Genomic DNA, 27,081 nt, shown 5'->3' with positions numbered 1-27,081 from the left:
AAAAAAATTTTCATCTATTAGGATAACGTCTATTAATTAAATGAAACACACTGTCACTGAATGGTAATCACCATGAGGAGTGCGAACTTGTTAAAGGTTTATAAAAAAATCCTGGTAATGTTAAATTATATTTGAGGTTTGACACGCTGTGTTAAAAATCTGATGGTGACTTCACGTTCCCGATTTCCGGATTTTTTAGACAATAATTAATTACTGGTAATTTTTTTTACACCGATAAATGCCCACAACTGGTGTTCACTATTCGATTTTTCTCAATATCATTCATTTGAAGCGAGAAATCAGTCTCATGGACTCAGTGTTTTGCGGCAATATTTTTTTACGGAATCTATTCCACAAATGCGGAAACAAACTAGATTAGATTGTCGGTTTTTGCAAGGTCTCCATCAGCGTTCGTCGACCCGATGAAAATCTCAAGTATTTTTCATTAGTCACAGTGAGAATGAGTCCCTTTGAACGAGTAAATATACGAGTCCAATTTCTCAGGTTAATTTTCACGTGACTCTGTGACATACTGGCTTACATAGTACTCGAGTCACTCTTCGTATCCCAAAGGAACATTTTAAATACTTGAGAGGACCACATGTGACCGAGCCCCCACAAGAATGAATGAGAGAACTAAATGAGGCAAGAGTGCGCGTGAATAATGTACTCGTGGTTGTCATTGAAGTTGAAGATTAAAAAAATGCTGGGAGCGAGGCCGAAAGAAACTCCTCACGGACTTTACTATTAAAAATCCGTCGTAGAACATTCACATGAAGTAATAATCAACGAAATTGACGGTAAGAGATCGCATGAAAAAATCAGATTTCATCAAGTCGGAAATTTCAAGAATTTTTCTAGAATTGCAGGGAACATTCTCTTGTCATTGCTTCCAATGTCCATCAAAACCAATAAACCAGTAATTAACCACATCCATCACAATCAAAGTCACAACAATGACAAATTACCATCACCATTATTCTATATAGAACACCCTAACTTTAGATAAATACAGATTGTTAACCGTGTAAAGGTCAGTCTTCGCTCGTAGGGTCACCATTAAATGTACCAATGGGCGCGTGTGTATATCCGCCCTTGTGACAAGTTGATTTATACGACAGGGCAATGAGAAAGGTGCGGCCCACCATTTTCAGACACCACCAAAAGGCAATACACGTACATTAATACGCATTACTAAAACCATTAGTATCCACTGGATTGCCAGCAACAATTAAACTCCGTCTATTCTGTGATTGAATTGTTCAAGGTCGAATGAATGATTATCGAATAATTGTTGAAATATTAAAGAAACAATTGCAACATCACCAAGTGCAACATTACCGAATGCATCTATTACGGAATTACTTATTTTTCTTTGTTGAACAAAAGATATATCCTCCTGCCTCTCACCCCCTCTTATTGTTTTTACTTCCACGAAACCGGATGTTTACTGTTCCCCGATCCCCACCCTCTCTAACACCAGTGCAATTCCACCATCGTTTTCTTAAGGCATTACCATTCTTCTCGCGTGACCGAGTATAGCCGACAAAAAAATCACTGTCCAAAGTATATTCCCTTCGTTTATTTCATCTCTGTCCCTCTCTTGGGTTCCTCCGAAGTGTATTACGGTAACTGAATTCATAAAATTATTGTCCATAAAGGACCAATAAAGTCAGGCTTCATTTTCCTCGATGATGGCGACTTCAATAATGCAAATTGTCGGGAATCAAGTCTTTAAGAGGAGATTGCTGGGAGTTCGAAACATGGTAACCTATGGGGGGTAACATTTCTCACGTATTAAATATTGAATTATAATTTATTATTAAATAAATGGGGACAGCCAGAAAAATAACATCGACAGAACAATTATTCTTAGGATATGTTGAATATATTTATTTTTCCAGGCGAGTTCGGAAGAATTACTTAAAAATTACGTAGCTGTTCCGTAATCCGTAATATTTACTGAATATTATTTTGACTGGCAAATCATGGAACAGGTGCGTAATTTTTGAATTGTTTTTCAATAAAATTAGCCATCAGGAGGTGTATTTTGGAGACGTAATGAGCACGTGTTACAGAACATATTTTTTTACAAATTACAACAACTTTTGGTGCCATAGAAATTACGATCCTGGACCATTTTTGATGTTTTTAGAGCCTGCGACGCTCACACACACTAATTAGTAATTATCAGACATCTGATGGAGCATCAATCGATGATAAATTGTCCTTTAATAGTCTACGATTTTTAAAATTGATTACCCTCTCCCTTCGAATTTTTATTGCAAAATCTCAAGTGTTTTAACAGCAGTTTGATTATCCGCATAACTCTGATGCATGTGAGAGTCATTTGCTGAAGATCCTTTATATATTATTCATCCCAAAAAATAACGGTCAGTGTTTATGACCCCTGCTGTGCACCGCTGGTATTATTACCATTATCCACGTTTAATTTTTTTTTTTTCCTGGTGAATCGAGTCGTGTGTCGTTGGTACTGTTAGTCGTAAATGAGGGCTGATACGTGAAAAAGTAAAACGTTCTACTTATGTTTATTACGGCATGTGAAATGAGAGGACGAGTGGAACAATCACTTTAGGGTATTCATTTGAAAGATGTAATCATTTTCATCGATCTTGGGTATGAGACATGGTTCATAACAAGTAGTGAAGGGAAATTTTTATGATACACATCACAAAGTGAAAAGTTGGTGAGTTTTGTGTTTACGAGAAGTCTTCGTGATTTTTTAAAAATCATTGTTTGGTTGTTTGTTACTTCGAAAATTCAATTGTCACCTGTGAACAGTCGGTATCAATCACCTTTAGAGATTAATGTTTGTGCGGATGTCTGTAAATTGTTAGTGAGGGCAGTGTTTTACTAAAGGGACTTTCTATTTATGTTCAATCAATTGTATGTCAATATTTCCACTCCAAGATGTAATGTAACTAAGGAAAAAGGTTCCTATTGCGTCAGACGAGGCTCTTGCGAGATTTTCAATTCAGTTTGATATTTTTCTGCACCATAATTTTCACTTATGTCAGTTGTATTGTACGGAAAACAGTAAAGTGAATCAAACAATCACTTTGGAATACTTTAAAGTTATAATTATCTTCATTAATATTGAGTACATGACGTCTGGCTTCAAAGAGGTGAAGAAGAATGTTGATGATATACATTACGAAGTGAAAACGTTCATAGTTTATTTGGCCCCAATCAAATAGTCACTATGAATCGCGTTTCTGTTAATTGTAAGTGGCATAGGATTTTTTTGTGGGTCAAAGGTTCTACTTCTGTTTACTCAGCTGCATTTTGCTGTTTTCACTGTGAGAAGAAGCTGAAGATTAGATAAAAAATTCCTCGCGTTGCGTCATTTCAAAAACCTTTGGGTAAAAGTTTTGTGAGAATTCAGATCCTCATCGTTACTTTTTTCATGTCAAACGTTCAACTTATGTTCTTTATGTTGTATGTGAAGGGGAGGTGGGTTAAACAATCACTTCGGTGTACTTCAAAAGTAATTATCTTCATCGACATTGAACGTATGACGTCTAGTGTTGGAGAAGTTGTGAAAGATGTTGATGATATACATTACGAAGTGAAATCTTTGATACTTTTTTATTCAGCTTCGATCTGCAGTTACTTAAGGGCCTCTTTTCGGTACTCTACTCTCGAAAAACTCCATCTCTATAAAATACGAAGTGAAAACTTTGGTATTTGGCCTGGAACAGTAGATATTTTAAACCTTTCTTCCACTTAAAAAACTCGAGTTCTAACGGTGAACAATTGTTATCAAATAGGCCTTCGAAATTGAGGAATGCGCATAATGTTTGTTAATTGCAAATGCGGGGTGATTTTTTGTTCCACCTTTTACTCATTCTATGGCATTCCTTCGTTAAAAATAACCAGCAAAATTACCGCATTTTTTTTACACAAAAAATCTGACTTACGTTTCTCATATTAAAATGTAAAACAAGAGAGCGAATGAATCAGTCACTTTGGAGTGTTCCAAAATTATAGTTATCTACATTAATGTTGGGTACACGACATCTGGCCTCAATCAACAGATAAAAAAAATCCCTTGATGACATGCATCGTACAGTGAAAACTTCGATACTTCGTTATTTACCCCAATTAGCATAAATTTCCGAGAATACCGAGTCTTCTTTATTCTTCAAAAACTGAATTTCCAACGATGAATATTTGCTACCAATCACGAAACAAGATTCAAGCATGTACATAAGAATTAAGCCACAAGTGAGTGGGATCTAGGAAGTAACTCTTGTGGTCTAACCTGGAGATCGCATGATCCATCGGCACTTCCCTCGCTTCGTTAGATCCCCAATGTCTAGTGTTAGTGTGATACAAAAACATCACGGAATAGATGTACATTTTTTCGATCTTGTAAAGCCAAACACCTACACAAACTGATGATTTACCAGCATTATGAATCGGCTAGCTAGTCTACCGAGACATAACCCCAGGCTCTTCCTTGGCTTCGCTCCCTCGGCATATCTCCCTCCTTTTCTTGGGTGGGTGGAGGAGAAAACATGTCAATTTTCGGCCCACACCCTCTTTACATAGACAATCCAACCACCCTTCATTCTATCCATTTTATGATTTTATTGCAAAGGTAAATTACGATGCACTAGACTCAGGGATTATCTGCTCCGTTTATTATGTTACTGGCTCCGGAACAAATACACGATTGTTAAATTATTTTCCATTTGCTGTACGATTTTATCGCCTAGAAATGACCTTGCAATTTTAAATAACTGTAATTATCCTGTACTTGATTTACAAATAACTAATGTTCTTGTTGTTTTTTTTCTATGTTGCAGGTAAGTCATGATTTCTACATCGTGCATGAATCATCGTTGATCGTTCTTGGAGATCAGAGATATTAATTTAGACAATCGAAGGAGAATATCCTCTTACAGGTACATATGAATCAATATTTTCCATACGTTTTGATCGATCAGATAAATTCCCCTCCTCACCCCTCGACTCTTGCACTTCTAAAAATAATTCCAATATTGAATCCCAACTCTCTCTTTCTCTCCTACCTCGAGGAGATCTACGTCTGGGATTCAGCATTGGAGTCACACGGCAAATCAGCCAAGGTAGGAACGAGTTCTGGAACTAGACGACCTCCACAAGGAAAAACCCAGTGGAATTGTGCTCGTTTGCATGCACATGCTACTGACCGTATGCTAAAATGAATTTACCAAGTAGATGTGCTACTGTTGTACTCCATCGTGGAGTAATCCCAGAGCCTCCTAATAAAGCCAACCTATCGGCTATGCTTATTCTATCTCTCAGCCATTTGATTCTCCACTTTCTGATCGTTAGTGTTTATATCCAATTCAAGCCAAATGCCTTCGTGCATTGACTTCTTTAGAGTCAAACACCATTACCATAAATGACAGTACAAGTCAAAGCCAAGTAAATCTCCAACGCACCCAATTTGGATAATCGAGTTTACCTAATGTCGTTTGTGTCCCTCCAATGCAATTATCATCAATCTGGTTTCGAGTCTTTAAATAGAATTTATTATTCTTTTACGTTTTTCAGTCTCATTTAAATAATCACGTGCTATTCTTTCATATATCTTCGGTAAAAAGAATTTTACGGAATTCACGAATTAATTTATTTGTATCAGTTTCGTTATCCGTGAGGAATTTTTTTTTTATTTGAATCATTAGGAGTTAAGGGGATTTTTAGTGATAATTATCAAATATGATTCAAATAAAATTTCCCAACTCATTTGATTTATGAAATTAAAAATCTATAGTAAATCGCAAAATCTTGAAAAGTTTAAATCAAGTTAACTTTGACATATACTTCCATTTAAATGCGACTGTTTTTTATTATTTTTACTGAATAAATTGATCGCGTTTTTCCGTCCTCATTGATGTTTTTAAAAACATGAGAGAAACAAATGGAATATATTATTTTTTAAAACCATTTTCCCCCATTCCAACGGTTTTATCAGTGGGAAAATGTTTGGGATTTAGCACGAAAAATTGTGAACATAATTTCTAATTGTACCGGGTAATCAAACGCTTTCTCTCCATGCGATTATATTCTAGTAATATTTTGGAAAAATACTAGTCCTCTTTACATAAATCAACTACACAATTATAATTTGAAGTGGGCTATGATCTACTTCGAATTCTCCACAAAATTAATGAATACAAACCGACTAACTAGACCGTCTCCTTCGGCTTCCTGAGTTTACTACCTGGAACATGATACAGAACTAAACAACCCACTCACCTACGCATTTGTCCCGCTTCTGCTAGACGTGTCTGGGTTAGTTGATACTTACGATGATCATTGAGAACAATTCAGGAGACAATTAACTGGGCTGGTATGCAGGATAAGTATCACTCGGCTAATGAAAAAGTATAAATCTCTGTAGGTATTCGCCGATTGAGAATCCCAGGGAATTTGGGGTCACGTGCCTAGCGTTGTTGAACCCTGTTTGGAACACACATCCGTCCTTTCTCCGCCCCTCTCCCTCATTCGTAGGGAGAAGTTGGCAATTAATCAGCATTATGCTTGTCTTGAAACTAACTCATTCGCCCACTGTATCGAAGTGATGGATTGACATTGATCTAATGCCTCCATTTGATCCCCCAGTTATCCCAGTTGCATCAACTTTCCAAATGATTTTAAGCGATACCTTCATTTTGTCAGAAAATTCAGACGAAAATGATGCAATACCCCGACAAAATTACGTAACAGTTCCATGAAATTTTCTTACACTCGATGCCACTCCATAATTACGAAAATTATACGTCATTTTTTATTGAATATTGTTCCCCATGTAGTCTATATGAAACCGTGCGTAGACAACTAGTTCTCGTTTCGCCTCAATTTTACGTTGTAACCCAGAACCCCAGTCACCAAGACCATCAGATTACATTGAGTTTACTAAATTAGATGACACATATATAACACAAGAAATTATGAAATTAGAGTTCAGTTTTATGTCCATCAACGGATGGACCAATTCTGTTTTTACTTAGATTCATGTTCCACATTCAGATAAATCGTCAAGCTAGACGTTCTCTGCCTTTTGAAAAATACCTAGAAAATTTTTTATAGTGAAATTATTCGTGTTTACCTGTGTAGTCATAGTATAACGTACCAATAAGCTCATTCAATATCAATTCCTCCTGGTATTCTATTTTTGGATGAATTCATCCAGTCGAGTTGTTCCACTGGCATTTAACAACCTGGCAGTCAAACCGGATCATATGGCTGTGCAACTAATGGCTAAAAGAAAATGACGATTACACATCCTCCGGAAACGGATGTACAGCAACGGTTCGCCAGGTTCTACCAACCCCGTTTGTTTTGGCTTTTGTGTCTGCTGGAAGTGGCGATTCTGAGGCTTTCCGGTCGTGTACGACGGATTGAATTTATTATAGAAAATTGCTATAATCTATCCCTTGAAAAATACTCGGTGCTTGAAATTTTTGCAAATTTAAAACGCTTAACTATGATATCAACGTTCTTGAATGAGAGAAAGAAAAAATAGGTGTAGCTGAAGGGCAGGTTCTTCAGCGCGTGCCACACGTGATTAGCTTTATGTATGGATATGTGCCCGATAGACTAGGCTGCTGAACACGATGGAGTTTGCACCTTCGATCGACAAGTGTGTGGGATGCTACAAGTTATTGGTCGGTATGTACAGTCGCACCAGGAAGCTCGGAGCTATGAATTCCTGGCGCTTCCGAGAGCGTGCCCGAGGATCGTTAGTTATGCGGTAGAATAGTGAGGAAGAAGGTGGATATTATTCCCAAGACAATGTATTAATTATATCGACATTAATTATTTTATAACTCTGTAAGCAGAGAAGCTTGCGTTTCTCCTCTTCGTGATGATAGCCAAAGTGGTTAGAAATTTTTGTTTCAATTTTACAGGGCGAGTCTTGGAAATCTTTTCAATCGTTACTTTAGAAATTCATCATTAAGTTTTTTCCATAATGTTATTCTGGAAATAAGATATCAAGTTTGTTGAATTAATGAGAGGTTAAATTAGGTGAATTGGATTTCGTTGGCAGATTTCATTCTCAGAAGTTGAAAATTGGCTCAAATCCTGATGTTACGCTGTGTCAGTTTTTTTTTGGCTTTCAAAATAGTTCGCCTTTACCTTCGTCAAACTGATGTCGGAGGACATTATATTACTGAACACAAGTAACCCTCCGGCTAGCCAAGAATTTCCTGAACACGAGGTAAAAGATGATCATGTGTTTGACGTTTAACATCAGACGTATCATCAACACTTTTCATGGCACGTTCAATCCAATAATTATCAAGTTTTTTTTTTTGTTATTTCTCTCGTGTAACTGGACTTCGGTGTTTCTATGCAGAATAACATTACCGTAATGGCATTTGACATTGCCAGGATGAGGTGAATTCCCTGAAGTTGGTTTTTCAATTAATCCATCTGCTGTACATATGCCTGAATTTCTCACGTTCTGGGTTTATGTTGAAGTGAGACATTGTGAGGGATCAAAAAGACGGACAAAATACTACGAATGAAGTAGGGAAGAGAGGTTTAAACTCTTGGGATAGGTTGAACGCCCTGGTAACGACTAAGGCCACACAAATGATTGAATCGAGCTGTATAACGCCAGAAGGCATCCTCAGAGCTGCAACTGGCATCTTTTAACCGGATTAGGAAGCCCGACTGGAGGGGTGAATCAAGACCCCGGGTATCTCAAGACCCTCTGTCGATGCTATTCGTGGAGGATAGGATGTCTGCTTTCAGGGGATGTTTCAATAAACCAAGATTAGATAATTTCTATGAAAATGTCATTCACGTGCGGTTAGAAATACATTTTTCCTTCCAAACAACAATTTCCACTGGTGTCTACCATCAATTAGTTTCAATCAACAATTGCCACTAAGTCATCCAGCCAAACCAGTCCAAGGACTCTCAAAATGTCAGTCTATCTTTCTGTTATTTTTGGTTCTTATCTGTGAGGAGTTTGTCATAGCGGGAACGTCTCAACTCCCTTAAAGAGTTCAACGTGTGTGTTGGATGGAGGAGGACCGTTATATTGGGGTATAACAAGACCGTGTCATTATCGTTGAGAGGACAGGATGACTGCTTAGATGCGATGTCACGTGACAAGGAGATAACATGATTTGGATGAAAGTGTAATTCAAGTTCGTTTTCAAAGATATCTTTGTTTGATGATTGAGTGAGTTCTGAGGGCTTCTGGGGGATTTCGGTTGAATCGTGATGTTAATTATGTTGATAGAAAGTTGGAAATGCATTTGGTTGGATAGGTTGTGGTAGTCGACTTGGTTAATCCTGATGTGACAGGATGTTGTCGAATGAGTTCAGGGATTTTGCAGAATATTTTCTAGTTGAGGTTTCTGGATGTCTTTTTCTTGTCGGATCTGTAGGAATATTGTAACGGGCGAATGTCTCAATTTATTTACTGGAGAAATTTCACGTGGGCTTTGATTAAGTGTCTCAGACAGAGACTGCTGGTATGGTTGAAGGGGGAGGGGGTAGGGCGAGGAATGGAGATAACATAATTTTAGCAAAACTGGAATTAAAGTTTATTTTTGGAGATTTTTAGTGTAGGATTGGCACAGTATTCGTACACAACAATTTATAAATTTATTGCGCATTTATCTTGTTTATGGAGTCATCTTGGACTTCTCGAGTTAGTGTTCTCCTCTTGAATGACAGTCTATACCTTCATAGAGTTTCGTTAAACCGAATGTATCAGTGAAATCTTCATGTAACCGAGCTTTAAAAATTATCAAAACAAAAAAATTCTTAATTGCAATGCGGAATGATTCTTACTCTTGTTTTTGATCACCAGTTCATGATAACATGTTCAATACCAAGGGATGTAACGTGGGAAACAGATAACGATGAAAGTGTAATTCAACATTAATTACATCAATAGAAAGTTGGCGATATATTTTATTACACTGATACAACGAAAAGGATACGACTCAATGGCTTCAATAGAACAAAAATCAATGTTTGAGTTGCACACACTTTTGGAGGTATTTTCCAAGCAGTAAAAATTGCAGAATCGATTCCAGAGTAATTTCATTTATAGATTCATATCGAGTTCTTCCATATCTCGAGTTTCCTTCCTCTTCTCCAGTGACGAAGTCACCTGACACATCAATAAAATTACGTAAAATTGCGTCTTACGATGAAATCTTCGTGAATCAGTGTTGGTAGTATAGCAATAAAAAACAAATATATCCCAGCAGGGAAAGTCTTAATTCTCTTGCTGAATGAATCTCACTATTTTTTTCCTTTTTCTCTCTTTTTTGGAAAAGAGGAAGATAGAAAGTTTTCAACACGCGAAATTTATTTCACGATGTTTACCATGAGTGTATAGGAGAGTATCCATTGCGATATGGCGGCTTGATAGTACTCCATTATGTCTAAATAACTGGCTGACGAGATCTACTCACTGGCACTCTGACCATGGATAAAACAACGCACTTTGCCACGCTCTACAAAATTCAGAGTGAAAATTTTCGCTACCAACCGCAGTATCAACTTGTTTTTCCTTTACGATTTCCACAGATGTAACTTTAAAAAATCCACGTGAACTAGAATTTTTCTATTGAATTATCGTTTGTGAAATTAATCAGATTGGAAGTTTATTATGTCGATGGATCGAATTAAATGGGGCAAAAATTCACGTGCAGTAGAATTTTCCATTGACTTAATCGTTTGTGGAATTAATCAGATTGGAAGTTTGTTATGTCGATGGATCGAATTAAATTGGCTGGATTAATTAGACGGGTGAGAGTTGTTGGGATCTTATCGATGAGACCATCCGTGATTCCCTGGTCTCCAATTTATATTATGAATTTCACTTCCATATTGAGGATTTGATATTGGATGGCAAATGAATAACAGTTTCTTGTCATTTTCTCCGGTTTCCATTGAACGCAAGTCCTCCTGGACTTTATTCCTGGCACTGCTGCAATACATCAACGGTGAAATCTGAGATATTTTCAGTTACTTTGGATCTTAACAATATTCTACTATCGTGTTACAGGCTTTGTAATCGGTGAGATTGAATTTTTTTCCTTCCCAACCAGTGGCCATCTGTCATACTGCATGACCACCTGTTCAACATACATATGGGATAACGTGAAGTTGTATCAACCACATGAGTTGTTAATTTGTAGAAACAATGATGATGGTGGACAGGTGGAAGGGAATCTAGGATGTGGGAGAACTCGATAGTTGCGCAGACATTTTATTTATTATTTTATCTGTAATCTTCATTTTAGTCAGTGTTTTAATGAGTGATGATGTACTTGTGGACTGAGAAAAATAAGCCTTCAGTTTCAGGGAGGATTTCAACAATTTTTTAAGACTTTAGGACGGATCTTCGAATTATTCGAGTCGCTACAAATTTTTATTCGAATTTATTTGACATTTTATTACTCTCCATTCGATGAATTTCAATTACTCGATTGAATATTATTTCTGCAATTAATAAAAATTAATTGGGCACAGCAAATTGTGTGCAATTAATTCACTTGATAATTTTTACCCTTGGGAACAATTCTATTAATTATATTCTGAAATTTTTAATTAATTGGAGATTGAACGTACCTCAGCATATGGAATTTGCCACGAAATATCTCATCAAGAAATCATTCTTAATAAATTCTCCATTCACAGTACATCCTTTTCATTCGCAAAACCATTATAGTTTTCTCGGTAGTATTACCGTTACGGCAATTCGTCAAAAAAAAAGATTATGATAATCACAATAATTTCTCAGATTATGAACGCCAACGGAAAAGTACCGGAAAATGAAAACGACGTCAATTTCCTCGCCCCGAGTGAGCAAATCCGCCGACAAAAATTTATTCAACCTGCAGATATCTTCACCGCTGTCCTTGAAACACCTGCCTGGGCAGAGTCGATCGCATTACATAATACCAGATCACGGGAAGTGATACAAATAGACTTCCTCCATTGTTCGCGCCCAATTGTGGTGCTGCGCAGAAACTTCCAGTCTGCGATTAACCGACGAAAAAAAAAAAATAGTTAATTTCCCTCCCGTGGAGTGCAAAAAAGATGAGTCTCGTACAGTAAACAGGATGACTATTCCGTGTCATTGTGCGATTCTTCCTCACCTTATGTGATGCTCCATGACAATTTGGCTTATGAAATAGTCACAGGGTATCGTACCCACGAGATTAATTCCGTAATAAGCGAAAGTAACGATCACTTCCGATGATAGTCCAAAAATCACCATAAAAAGTGAGTGCCGTTATCTCCGGGAATAATAATCCCCAAACCTTGGCCATCAAAATTTTGTGGATGTAATTGACCTCGGAGGGATTATAATTTCATGGACAATTCGGTGGTAATTTGTGAAATGTGAATTTCATTAAAAATTCTGGAGATGAACAAATTCATTTCGTTTCGAAGCCAGTGATGTACTCTGAATTTTACTATTCGTCTTTCTTTGGATAATTTTTAATTATCCTCTTTCTCTTCGTATAAATTTCTCAAAACCAGTGCCACGTTCCTGATAAGGAATTTTTTTTTCACAGCGTTGAAGGGCTATTCAATAAAATTCGTTGAAATGGGGACACATTAACGATTATTTTCCCCATTTCGGGCAACTCTGGGGACCGAAGAAAGTAGCATTCTGACATGGCCTTGCCGCTCGACTCGTTTGATATTGCAACACGTGCGATGATCTTATCGTTTGTTGAGAGAAATATAACATAAAAATTTCAGCACAACATCACGATCAAACGCACTTTATCGACGCGTTAGTAACTGAAATAGCGCCGAGTTTTCTAAGGACATTCATCACACGATCGAATATTCCGATGATAATCAGCGCACGCGGAGAGATAATTCCACGCGTAATTACATAGTTGAGAATTCCTTGATGGTAATTTTTTTTGCCCCCTCCCCCCTTCCCACCGCCGGGGCCTGAATTGATGTGAAAATAGGAAGAAATAGAATGACTGTCGTGGGATGCTCAATTGGAGACTCTTCATCCCGACGATATCATCATAAACGTGGGATAATTACTGCCAATCTTTGTCGAGCATTTCGCTGTGCGTCGACAATGAGTAATATCAGGAGATTATACCTTTCACTGGTAGAAAGTTGAAGAAAAAAAAATATTATGGTGACAAATGACATTCATCGACTATCGAGTGAATTTAAAAAAATCAATTATGATTGAATGCTCATTACATTATCGCAGCCACATCTGATCTCCGATCGGATTGTGTTTAATGATATATATCTGGTCGGTATGTGGATAACACTCGTGTCCTCGCATCTCAGTTTTTTATTTACTGTTTATACATGTATACATGAAAAACAGGGAATTATATAACTCACTGGATCGTGTTCTTGGGGATAGCGATCGGTTCGTGTTTTCCTGTGATTCATAAATCATCGGGCTATGCATCACGAGCTTATGAAATTCGGTTTTATTTATGGGTATCGGGGATTTTGAAAATGTATAGGGAAAATATAAGCATTTGCGGTGATGACGGCTTTGAAAAGGGGAAATTTTTTGGGCCAAATTCATTTATTTTTTGGATGAATAATATCAATCTAACGGGGTTTAATCGGTTTGTTTTTTTCCTCGTGAGCGATTAATTTAGTGGATTTCTTAAGGTATCGTGGGGTCATAGTTTTCAGGGGATAGGGATTGCGTCGGCATTCAAATGTGGGAAAATTTCCAATTAAAGGTGATTCATTGTTGGGAAAATTGAAATTTCATGGGTGGATCAGTACTGGATTTCAAAAGTGCTAGAGATTTCATTGGATTTAGGAGGGAAAGGGACTTGAGAACTTTTAAGTACATGTTATATTGAATTCAAGGGTGTCCAGTACTTCCAAAATACTTTCAAAATAATGCTGAAGTTTTAGAGAAAATCATTTTCAACTTCCAATTCCACAAATCATTCCCTAAAATTAAAAAAAAGGAAATTTTTTCTGTGAAAGGTGCCCACAGACAGAAAAAAAAAACAGCCGAAATTACTGAATAGCTCAGTACAATTTTTTAACTGTTTAACAAAAATTATTTACGTATGAAAATAATTTTTTTTGACAATGGTGAACTGTCCTGGATATTTGAGTAATTTTTTCCCTAACTGCCAAACCGCAAGAGTTGCCCATGGTTTTTTTACGGAAAATTTTCCGCGTATATTGAGACTTTTTCTCTATTAATTAAATTTAATAACTCAAAAAAATAAATATAATTTACGTGGCACTTAACAATGTAGGTGACTGCATGCATAACTAGCCTATTATGATTCAGCTCTATATGACTGTCAATCAGTCGCATCCTGTGACCCCATTTGGTGTCACGTACTCAACTGACTTATGTCAAGTATTCAATCGCACTCGTCACCCATCGCCATTTTTCCAATTGATGTATTTGCCATTTTGCAAATTGCCGAGGAATCCCAGTGGTTTTCGGGTAAAATATTCATTGTAATGGATCTTCTGACGTCACCCTGTCACGCAAAGACCTGTCTCCTGTCATCAGGCCATTTCATTATCTCGTCTTCCTCTAATTTATTATTTTTTCGTGTTTGCTCACCACGACCTTCATCAAGGTAAAGGCGAGGTACATTAGCTTGATAAACCAGTCGTTATCTGTCATCGAGTTGTGCTAACTTATCATGCGAATTGCTGACTGGTCACTTGTTGGTTGTGAACTGGCCATTTGTTGCGGAAGTTGGTGAAAAATTTATGTAAATGAAAAATAGAAATATTCAATGCATCGAGAGCACGCGCGATCTCCAGATACTTCCTGGACGTTGACCCCATGCACTCAGGAATGAATTGTTAACTATTTTTCACTGAACAATGGCACAACTAGGAAGCTTATTTGAGAGTGTTTTACTTTCTCATATGATTGCTTGAGCTTATCAGTGGATAATTACGACGCGGACAATTTTATTTTTCATTGAATAGGAATTTTTGACGTCCGGATATGAAAACACTACACGACACGTGAGGGCTCATTATTTAATTCATTCAGATCGCGGAAAAAGGGGGGATTATTTAATGAGATGATGGAAAAGTGAAATTTCTTGGTTTAGGATCTTCATAAGTCTTAATTTTAATTCGGGAAGTCTTCAGGGGCTTTCAAATGCTTGAAAATGAGATCTTCAGAGTTGAACTTGTTTTTTTTTTGTCGAGGATATTCATTGACATATTAGACATAGAGACCGTGTATTTTTATAAATAATCTTCAATATTCATCATCACATTGTAAAAATTATTCTGAATTAATAGCACTCGGTGCCCATATCAGTTCACACCGTTTTCGGTGTGAAATTTCGGTGTTAACATCACATCATACGATGGAATATTGTTTATAAAATCAATTATTTATTAGAAATTTCTACAAAGTATTTTTTAATGTGCACATGAATTTATTTATCAACAAATAATTTTTTTTCCCAATGTCCATGAATTTGTTCCCTCCCCAAATTTAAAAGTTTAATGAGAAAAAACTCTCAGACCGAAGTTGACGAAAGTTTTAAGAATAAATTGAACCGAAAACTGGGACAAATATATTCGGTGCACATTTACATTGAATTATTTATGCTTCAGTCATCTCCGTACTCGTAGTGTTCTCGTAAAAACAGTTATTCTTGTGGGGCTCAGCCCCCTCGAAAGTAGAAATCCTTGACTGTCATGACGAACCTCAGCAATTCAACGATGGAGATTCCATCGCAGCACGCAGGATTGTTTGATCGATACTAACAAACTTTTCATTTGACACGAAGTGCCCAGATATCTGTTGGACTTTTGGTGCTTAACCTGAGGTACATCGGCATCACAATCTCGGTTATGGTTACCTGCACGTCATGAATATCAGCGTCAGTCACGCTGGCTGGCACCCCCGATGAAATTCATGACATCTCGAGGCAAAATTTACACTGCCAATTGTAAACCCTTTTTTCTGAGTTACTGGGTCAAGGCTATAGTTTACTCTCCAGACGTTCATGTTTTTCAATAATTTGTTGCTTCAAATTACCCTGGATATAAGTATTTCCCGATAATTTGCTAAATTCTGATGTTATTTTGTTTAATTTTTAGTGCATCTTAATTTTCATGAGGTATCGCGGAGTTTCATAGTTAAAAGTTCGAAATTCCATTCATTTTATACGATTTTTTCGTCTTTTAAATTGCATTCCATAGTCGTTTTTGCCTCCAAATTTTTTCTATCACTTTTTCCCCCGAAAACCTCCGTTAATTTCAAACTCAATTACCTCATAAAAAAGTCCTAAATTGCTGGGATCATCTACAATATTTTTTCGGAAAATTTCAACTCAAAAACAATTTAGTTACATCCAATGTTTTTTTTTCCTCTGCACAGTCCTAATGAACGAGTACCGTACACAATTCTCGGGATCTGACACATTGAACTTTGTTTAAAATCCCTAAACACTTTTCTCTCACTTAACTGTATTAACCATCACTAGCGGATTTCGTCGTTTCTCAAGTATAAATTAATGAACACCGTCAGTAAAAAAATTTCAGAATTTAATTTACATCGAACAACACTCAACTGCAATCTCACATGGTGTGTAACATCCGCATCGGAGTTATTTTGCGTATATATGTGATGCGCTCTTGTGCACTCTGTAAACATTCTTCAAGACATCCTGAACACGGGGCAGCTCAGCTAGAAGCGTATACACATGTGGTATGCATACGTTGGGTTTTGAAAAAAAAAAATCCCGTAAGAAAATCACTGACGAGAAGGCGGTATAACCGTATCGTAACAAAAAAAAGCGTTTGTCTTCGTCGGCTGACGATAAATATTTCGTGTTTGCTGACGACGATGATGATCCAACATTTTTAGGGCATCTGGAATGCCTCATTCATGGAGATCAGAATTGTTTCGATCTGCTGGAATGTCTTCTCGCCAAGTGGCAAAAAGGGTGAAAGCAGTTGGCAAATAATATTCTGCTCTTCTTTTATTCATTCGGCCTTTTTTTCCTTCTTGTCAGTTGCGTAAATCCAGTGTGCAATAAGTCCTTGTGGTACGTGGAAAGGGGCCAATTTAATTTCGCAATTGTTACAAAAGGATTACTTTGGAGTATTCGTTAAATGTGGAGTTTTATCGCTGGAAAATTGTGGACGTTTGGGAGGAGATGGACATGCGATGTTTTATGTAATTCCCAGGGGCCTAGACTGATTGATTAATTATTCCACATTTTTTACTCCAATTATTTTTAACGACTGGAGTGTTGATCATTTTTTTTCAGAGTCCAATGCTACGCAGAAAAAAAGGTTCGTTCGTGGTCAATAAAAATTGGATTTATTCAATTTTATTTTACTTTAATTTTTTTTGAGTTGTTTCACTTATTTTCTTGCGAAGGATTTAATTATTCAAAACAATTTATGAATTTCAAAGGGGAAATGTTTGAGTCTGGAGTGTTAATCATCTTGTAAAGGGACAGTTCCACCTGTCTCCGTCAGTTTTTCATCGCTTTCCAAAAAATATCCCGGAAGACTCCCGCATCACTGGCATGTTCAACTCCCTTTGCCTGTCAAAGGAATGAATGTCCTAATCCCACAATTACCCAAGCTTTACTCTCCATATTTATCATCGTTACAAAAGTCACCTATAATCACTCGCCTCCACCGGATGTTGTTTACGTTTGTTACAGGACTTACTCAATCCTTGTGAAATCAATCGAGCGATCCCAATGAATTTCCGCAAACGTACTTTACCATCTCAATAGGAAATTGAAATAGAAACTGAACAGAGAATTGAAACAGACCGTCTCACTGTAAAATCTTCCCATAAAATTTGAAACAACTTTTGATGAATAACCGAGAAATATTACAATCACATTTTCAACTACGACGGAAGTGTCTAAAAAATTACAGTAACAATATATTTTCGAGACTAAATACATTATTAACATAAATAATTGGTAATTACTTAGGACATTCATATCAGACAGTGGCCTTTGATTGGATTGCATTTGTTTTTTGGTGATAATAATTACGAAATAATTTTTGTTTTCAATTTTTTTTTTTCTTAAAAAATTCTTGGAGCGTTGGAATTATTATTAAAATTTTGTTCAGTCATTGTTGGTTAAATTATGGAGACTCTAGCTCTTGGAGCGAGAACACCTACATCACAATGTTCTCGCCTTCAGTGCGCGATGACAGGAAAAATAGGCTCCTGAATTAAAAAAAAACTAATAGATCCATTCAGTCGTAGTAGTTTTCGGTATACGAATGGGAAACTTTCTAGTTGATAAAATCAATTTGTCACATATCGCGGGAACTATTGCGCCAAAACCCATTGCTTTTTCTCAATCAAACGCTGAAAGTACTGATGTCAGAGAAACTGATCCCATCGAGTGCAGCACTGGCAGATAGAAAGTTTATGGGGATTATTTGTTATGTAACGTTCTGTAAATCGTGATGATCGAAATTTAAGGAAGAGAGTCTTCAGTCAATAGCTTCATTTGAGACTTCAAAAAAATCTCAAAGTTATGATTTCGAAAGTGTCATACATTAATAACATTTCAAAGATCCATTGTCAGTCCCTGAAAGTCATCGCAAGGGCGAAAATAATTTTTTTATAACACAGAAATAATTTCTCAGAGGATATTGGGTTGAATTATAATTTATTGATTATTTTTTTAGTTTCAAATGAAAAATATAAAATTATTCAGATTCCCAAAGTGTCTGGGTGGGTTTGAAATGTCGTTTCCTTATTGTTAATTAACAGCCAGTCCCTTTCTATTGATTTTTAATTTTATAGCCATCGGTTTCGTGACACCAGGAGCGTGAGGGTCCCAGTAGATGATGCTGCCCCAGAAAAAAATTTAAAAATGAATAAATAAATTAATGCAGTTGCTCTCTCCCCCCCAAAAAATCATATTCTCTTCACACAAAAATATTTTGTTCTTAAATATTTTAAAGCTACGATGTTCCTGCCGTAAGAACTTTTCAAAAGCCTCCATTGTTCTCAATAGTCAGTGAATTTCCCAAGACTTAAGAAAAATAAATAGCCAGTATTATCCTCTCTTCATCAATTAAGGCCTCCACAAAACTCACTTACCTGAAGCATGAAAAAATTTAATTGCCAACGATGGCCTCAACCGCTGGACTGAGTGAATAATAAGCACATGGCAATGAGAATTGACGACTTAAAAATACCCAGAAAGCACTGAGGTGCGGCAAAATTAGGTCCCGTGACTCCACCCTTATCTCTTTCCATGCCCCCAAGTACTTCCTACAACCCATCACGAAACACCTCCTTCTCCCTTTGCAAAACGATTAATTAAACTATCCGTGAACTATTCACATTATCTCTGTTATTTTTTATTTAGCCCGTCCCCTTGTTTATCATGACAATACGTGTGCGATTTAATTAAAGCACGAGAAGCGATGGCTTCGCGGTTGAACGAATTAACAAACCCACGGGACTGTATCGATATCTCGATACAATCGGGCCACTCTCCATTTCACTTGACTTCCTTTCTCATGAGTTTTTGAATGATTTTATTTTATTTTTCTTCTTTTACGTGTTATCTCTTGATTCTTTTCTCTCGCACTTCCATCCCGTTGACGCAAAATGTCAACTTTCGATTTCGATTTAATTCATCACGAGTTGCATTCGAGAGAAACACGTTACGTTTGTTATTCATTGGAGAGGGAGGGAAATTATTTATTTAAATTACATAAAGGGAAGGAAAAAGAATGATCATTAACGGATGGAGTTGAATAAAATAAAATATTTATGGAAAATTGGTGAATAAATAAACATTTATATTTTAATGGCTCTCAGGGCAATTGCAATCAGTTCAAAGAATGATGAACATGGAAAACTTAATTCTTAAGCGATTAATATTTTTTAATTCCCCTGGTGAAACTTTCGCTGGGGTATTTAAGGAGATATACGTTGAGTTTAATTAAATGAATGATATGTGGCTGAATTAATAATTAATTTTCGTGTACTTGTGGGTTAATTGCAATTACAAGATGATTGTTTGATGAACCGTGAAATGATGGTATGAAGATTGTATTTTATTTTTGATGATTGGAATACTTTCACTGGAATTAATTGGAGTATTCGGATGAATTAGTCACTGGGAGTTTCTTGATCAATGAATTCGTGAAGAATATTATGATCCTTTGATGGGTGATGTTATTTACAACCTCTGAATGGAATTTGATAGTGAACATGTAATGAGGAAATGTTAGGGGGGGTCTTGGTGTTCGGTTCCATCAGTCACGTTTCACCGATTATCGAGGATTAATTGGAATGCTAGTGGATTCATGCGGTGTAGAGACTCGTTACTGACCGATCTTACTTTAAGGATATTCAGGCAGTTCACACTATTTCTTTCTGAGGTAAGGATTAAAAAAAATTAACACACTTTTAAGTTTTTTACCTGAGATTTTCATTCGTGTCATTCTGATTTGCTCGATCTGATCGGATCTGTCTAATCTGGGGGGCCAATATTGATGGATTATCCATGCATACTCACTCCTGTCGGGGATTATTAATTCGATGTAAAGAGGATTTTAGGAGGAATTGGGATCACGGTTGAGTAACGGGTCCATGGCCGATGATCAGTTTGCGATGGCAGCTGGCTGTCGGTTGATCTCTCCTTATATTGATGCTGGAGTCAATAAATTCCATAACAGGATGCAGTTTCCCGTCTTTGGATGATTATGCAAACATGGGGGGGGGGGAGGGCTGTCTGTTGCATGTTGCGTGTGCTCCGTGATAATCGTAACTTTCGCGGATGAGAAAGGGTGCGATGAGGTTCAGGGGATTAGAGTTGATTCGTTGGGAAAATTTTATTTGTGAGAAAGACGATGATGTGTTTGAATATGTAACAGAATAAAATATTTTCCAAACGTTTTTAAACGATTCGGTAGCGAAGTGGCAAAACGCGATAAATTCCCTTATCATTGAATCGCGTTTTTGAGCTGTATCTGGGAATCTGAGAGAGATAGCGAAATTTTTGTAATGACATTTGTTGTAGTACACGAAGTGCTCTACAAAAAAGGTTATGATAAAAAAATTGCTATCTTCCATAGATTCCGAGATATCGATCAGAAAGCTGTCGTACAGTAATGAAAGGAGGAATTGATAATGGTTAGTGGATTATTAATTCAGGGAGCCATGATAAATAATAATGCACGCCGGTAAAAGTTCAAAAATAAAAAAGAGCTTTTCTGCGAAGTAAGCTAAGATCACCAGAAAAATTCTCCCATTCCCGACAATCTCACCGCCTTCCTTAGAACTGCATAAATTTACTCGCAAAGTCGAGTTGATTCATCTTGATTCACCGCACCGACAAAACGATTCAATTGCAGTTAAAGAGGCTTCTTATATACTAACGCCATTCGTTAATACCTAACGAATGACATGAATAGTCGAGAAGTCTCGTTAACACCGCACACCTTTACAAAATTCAATCATATCAAAATTATTAGTAAATAAAAAATTATAACTTTCTCATTTCACGTCAATATTTAATTACCACGAAAAGAAATTAACTTCCCTTAGTTCGACATTCGGCCGGGGATCGGCCAAGGTTGGGGCAGCCTCGGTCTAACGTTGACAAATGCTGGCCCATCCCCGGCCTAATGTCCGCCGGGCGTAGTTCCTGACTATCAGGGCGATATCGCTTTATATAATCGACCCCGAGCTTGGGCCGACCTTTGGCCCAATTTGGCCGTCTTACCTGGGCTTTGTGGGAATCGCCGAGATTCCCTCTCCTGTCACTCGATAAAATTCAACGATGGCATCGAATAACTATGCCAACTCGGTGTGAAAGCCACCGCAAAAGATGTGCTCATAACCACCCGATAGAAAATCGATCTCTGGAAAGTCATCGACAAGTCCTACTTCTTCAGTCCTCCATGTTTGCCCCAGTAAAAAATGATTAAAAAAAATTAATAATCCCACGATTCCGGGGCTGATGCGATGGGTGAGCACAACACGTAGTGAAACCAAGAGACTTTTCATTTGGTTCATGAGCAATCGCAAAGGTCACGGCATCTTGGGTGGGGTCAAGGTGAATCCGCCTCGTTGAAGGATCATCGTCCTGGCATGAGGGGGCGCTCGCAAGCTCTTCCCCCAGAGGCCAACTGGCTTCGTCGGAAAAAATAAAAAAGGGGAAAAAAATTATCAGTGAAAAAACTACACCGGCCTCGTTCATTCTCACTCGAACTAATTACCACCTTCCAGTGAGTTCATAAAAATATGCCCACGCACATCAATTTCCAGGGAGGCTTCGGCCTTTATTCGGAAAAAAAAAAATTTGATTAACGTTCTTTTAGAAAATTAATCTAACCATTCATCCTTGGCCTCGCGCCAGGGTGAGGTTCAATGAACTTGTTTTGTCCCACGTCATTACTGAGTAATTACAGCAGTTTGTGTCGTCAAGGTACTGTGAATAAGGGGAAATGATTGTGATTCAGATGTTATGTAAGGCAATCACGATGTGGGGCTTTGGAGGTAGTTTTTATTGCTGAAGATGATTGGGAATATTTGAGATTAAAATGAGACGAATTTCCAATTTTCCCGGTATTTTCGTCGTCCCACAATTTTTAGGAAATTATTACAAAGACAATGAAGACTCTCAATAAAGTTTCTGAGTAATATCTCGAAATCTACCGAAGATAGCGGAATTTTTGTAATGACATTACTTGTAGAACTCAATTAGCTTCACAAAAAAGGTTCCATTGAAATTTTCCTAGCTTCCTCAGTGTCTGAGATATTCATCGAAAAGTGTTTAGAAAAGTCTGAAATTCGCTGCTGATTTTACCTTCACTACTGTCCAACATCGAGCAATTAATTACGGCAGAATAATCAATCTCATCGATTAATTTCCATGAAGGTCACGGATCGGGGTCCCTTCCGTGAATCCCGGATGAAAAAGATCGATGACCGCCGAGTCATCATAAAAGGCTTCATTTCCGTTGAGGAACGCACGTACAGCCCACACATTATCTCCAACCATATGTCTACCAGCGTCGAGCTGTCTCCCATACTAAAATACTAAAGACATTAATTTCCGCTCAGTTGTGCTGCGATTCGGTGAATCTCCATTGCCCTTGACATCACTCTTATCATGTTTCCATGCTGATAAACCTGGGTGGACGTCAAGAGTGCCAGAGAAAGCCCGAGTTAACTGAAAATCACCCCGAGAGTCAGTGTGTCACTTTCCCAACGGAAGCCACGCCTATCTCCAGCTATTCATCCGTTAAGCGGATGATCAATCAGCTGAAACTTCTGCATATTCAACTTTATAACTCATCCGTTGGGCAAACGTTGTAATAACGAAAATTTTCACTCGTCCAGGTGCCCAGCATCTCAAGAGGGGGAAAAAAAATTGTATCAGTGGATAATCTTGGAGGGAAGAAACCGTTTATCAACTTTTACTCGTAAAAAATAATTACACCAGTTGAGGATTCTTGGAACATTTTATATTCATGTTTACGAGGTTTTATGGGATCTCTTTGAAAGTAAAAAGTCAAATTGTTAAATAGGGAGAAAGGAAAATCGAGGAAAAACGTGAGGTGTATCAATTTTCCTTTCCTTGTGTTCTCTTTCGGTTGTTCACCTACTTATTGCGCAGGAGTGTAGCTCCTGTTTTTATTGCTTTTGGATTTCTAAGACTGGACGTGGGTCGCAGGCCTTGAACCTTGATGGATAGTTTTCTATTGTAGTTCACGATTATTCTGGAGTCTCGGAAGAAATTTATTAGATTTTTTCGCCCATCACATTCTGTCGAAATAATTCTCCAATTTTTTCTACGATCCACAACCCAAAGGATTATGATAAATCAATAATTTTGTGGCTTTCTATTATATATCTTTCAATTTTTCCAAAAATACATGTTCCTACTTCTTTTTGGATCTTGTTTGTCGTAGGATATTTCGCAAATATTCTGTCATTAAAGAAAATCGCTGGAGCTCATCAAAAAATTAAGAAAACCCCAAACATTTCGACATAATTCAGAGACTATTTCGTTGAATCGAATAAAAATATCGCGAACCTTATTTGCAGACCGTGAAATTCTTCGCAAAAAAAAATTCCTGACCTCTTCATCGGCGCCTACTTACTCCCAAGATATTTATAAAAAAAAAAATTGCAAATTCATTCTAATGTTTTTCCATTTATTTCACCGCAACGTTGAGAATTTTTTTTCCGGTTCCGATAATTCGTTTTATTGGTCATTGGCACGTAGACTCGAGCGAGTCATGCAGCGGAGGCGGACAGGATTCCCCATAAGATACTGCCGTTGTGGACAGGAAGAAGGCCGTGGGCATTGCACTAACATTTTCGCCTACCCTCTCAAACGTGATTCAATGCATCAGACAGATCCTTATATGAGGAGACACTCACCCGGTGTAAGTCGAGACATATCATGAAGATTCCTGGATATTCGTTAATGCCCACAATCAGTTGCACTCGCGTGCTTCCCTCAATGTCCGTGACGCATCGTCCACAGGGTTCAACCAGTTACTGAACAGATAACAGATATCTTTGGGAGCGTCAACACGAGTGAATCATCGTTTGTTGACAGTAGCTAATAAAAAACAACAGCTATTGAGGATTGAGGTGTTCGTGTGTGACCTCCTGAGCACGAAAATTGATTGATAACATTTATAATATTCATCTCATTTATCTGATGTTAAGAGAATTGCGAAAAGACTTGACAGTGTTTTACGTATTAAAAGAAACCTTCGTGGAAAAGAGAAAAAAATGGAAAGATCTCATTTTACTCGTCTAGGAAATATTCTAGATTATATATCTTCATAAATAATTAAAAAAACAGAGGATATAATGGACGTACAGGTAATAATATTATGTGATAAATAAAATAACTGTTTGCGTCTCGACTCGAACAATTCAGGAGTATCACTTTATCAATGGGACGACAATCGACATTTTATTATTTTTTTAAACTTTAAACTTTAGGTGCCATTCCAACTCTATATTTCTCCTTCTCGTCTCCATTAGAAACAAAATAAACAACAAAATTTATGGTGCATCAGTAGGTGGTTGTTTGGTCGTTGAAATGGATCGCAAATTACCCCCTGACAGACTATCGTCATTGAGAGTTTTATTATTCCTCCCCAGAGCGAGGCCAATCCATCAAAGAATTTTCTGGCTGATTAAAGAAAGTGTCCTTACCCCCTCTATCATTGACAATTGATTTATTAACGCAAATGGAACTGGATCGATTTTTGTTCATTCCTTATCTCCCATTTCTCATTGCAAATGTCCCCCTGAATATTCAGTCACTGGAAACCGGATCTGTAACTCGATGCCCCGATGACCATACATGTCTTCTGATTCTCATTCTCGATGAAAAAAAGGGGTTCATTTTTTTTTCCTTTCCTCTTTGAACTTTGCTTTTTTTTATCTTCGTCAGTTTTGTCTTCGGGAGTCGTATCACTGGCGAAGGTGGACTGGTGGAACAATGGAATTTCAAAGTCGGATGGAATTTAAGAATTCTGGTGAGCTCTGGCCCCTGGGGCACGTCCCTTGCCTTTCAGAGGGTCCTCAAGGTACTCTCTTGTTACAACTAGCCCTGGAGGAGTTGAATGATCGACAATGGGATTAACATCACTATTAATCGCTCTATTAAAAAATTGTCTAATAGTAACGAATATTTGTAAATTTAAAAAGAATATATTTGCATAAAAAATGATTCATTGGCATTATTTTAAAATTATTCCAGTACCGGAATTAAAACCGAAATCAGAAATTAACAGATCAGATAGAAACAAAATCATAGTATATATTTATACCTATGTTTATACCAATATATAAATATATATATGCATTATATATATTTTTTTCTGAAGAGCTTCGTTTGAAATTCAATTTAACAGATAACAGACATTTTCAAATGACATTGTTAACGTTTTTTCAAAATTCTGACAGTCGATCATTCCACGCAGACTAGTAAGCAACAATAATGTCATCTGCTCTCGAATGAATAGAAAAATTATCTTCGTGCTCTCAATTGAAGGGGAAATTTGGGTTCGTTCTTTGGACACCTCATGGTCATAACTCACCTCAGTCTAGAGTCGTCTAGACCAATCTGCACGTACACCTCGTCCCCTTATTTGTATGTAGATAAACCATGTTCCCAGTGTCTCTAGATTAGTCAAACGAAAGAGGAAAGTGTAGGGAAGAGAAAACTGGGGTTTTGTGTCAAACTCGTTCGTGAAATAATTCATATTGAGACCAAAGAAGATGAAGTGGATTCGTCTCTTGTCTTTCTTTTCCATTCAGGGAACATTGGACGACTGTTAACCGAGACATAATCGTTTGCATCGTCCCTCGGAGGGCAACACGACTGGGGAATATTTTTATTTTGTCTTTTATAGTCTGGTGAAATAAAACCCAGGAAACGATACATTCACTGGGTATAAAAAGTGCAATTGAATTTTTTTTTTCACAGCTAATCGCAGAATTGCGAAACTCGTTGATGCAGGTGTTGAGGTGATGTGGAGAACTGAGAGATAATAAACACGCGATTTTTTTTAACGTTAAATACTTTTTTAACAACATTAAGAGGTTCATCCGGTTTATTTCGGTTAATAGGGTATTTAATTGTTTATGTGGATGAGTCGGGGGTAATTGTTGGAGAAGAAAGTAAGGGGCATAAAAACAACTGTGGAATTAAAATAAATACTGTTCATTTCTCGTGTTTAAAAAATTCTCAAGAACTTTCAATACAGTTGGATATCTTTACAGACTTTTTCTTAGTTTTTATCGGAATTTACAATTTGTTTATGTTTTTTTTTAATATTAAAATTATTGTCACATCGGACAAGAATTTTTCCGATTTGATTTTTTTTAATGTAATTGAAAGATTAATTCTTTACCCCAAGAACCGTCGAGCCCGCATCCTCTCTTATTTATAACAGCTGAAGTACAGCTGCGATTGATTCAATAGTTCTTGTTTATACAAGTGCCCTTTGATGAATTCATTACTCGTTGAATATATTTTATTCATTGCGTAATGGACAGGAAATCACTGAAACGTATGAAGAGAT

The 27,081-nt window shown here is 37.1% G+C and overlaps 2 protein-coding genes across 6 annotated transcripts in view; both read left to right on the top strand.

Annotated features, from left to right (window-relative positions):
* Positions 1-2,852, top strand: part of LOC135161522 (uncharacterized) — a 28,408-nt gene extending 25,556 nt beyond the window's left edge. The window contains exon 4 of the mRNA XM_064119192.1: positions 1,905-2,852. Coding sequence (XP_063975262.1) covers positions 1,905-1,938 — 34 coding nt within the window. The 3' untranslated portion in view covers positions 1,939-2,852. The remainder of the gene's footprint in view (positions 1-1,904) is intronic.
* The window catches only part of Jvl (javelin-like), a 62,788-nt gene that overhangs the window by 26,224 nt on the left and 9,483 nt on the right, over positions 1-27,081 (top strand). The window contains exon 2 of one of the 5 annotated variants that reach the window (XM_064119165.1): positions 4,833-4,931. The exons of the other annotated variants lie outside the window; for them this stretch is intronic. The gene's annotated coding sequence lies outside the window, so the exon portion shown is untranslated. The remainder of the gene's footprint in view (positions 1-4,832; positions 4,932-27,081) is intronic. 5 annotated transcript variants of the gene reach the window in all.

This window comes from Diachasmimorpha longicaudata, chromosome 4 (assembly GCF_034640455.1).
Source record: "Diachasmimorpha longicaudata isolate KC_UGA_2023 chromosome 4, iyDiaLong2, whole genome shotgun sequence".
NCBI classification, from domain to species: domain Eukaryota; kingdom Metazoa; phylum Arthropoda; class Insecta; order Hymenoptera; family Braconidae; genus Diachasmimorpha; species Diachasmimorpha longicaudata.
This window is presented reverse-complemented; position numbering and strand designations above follow the sequence as displayed.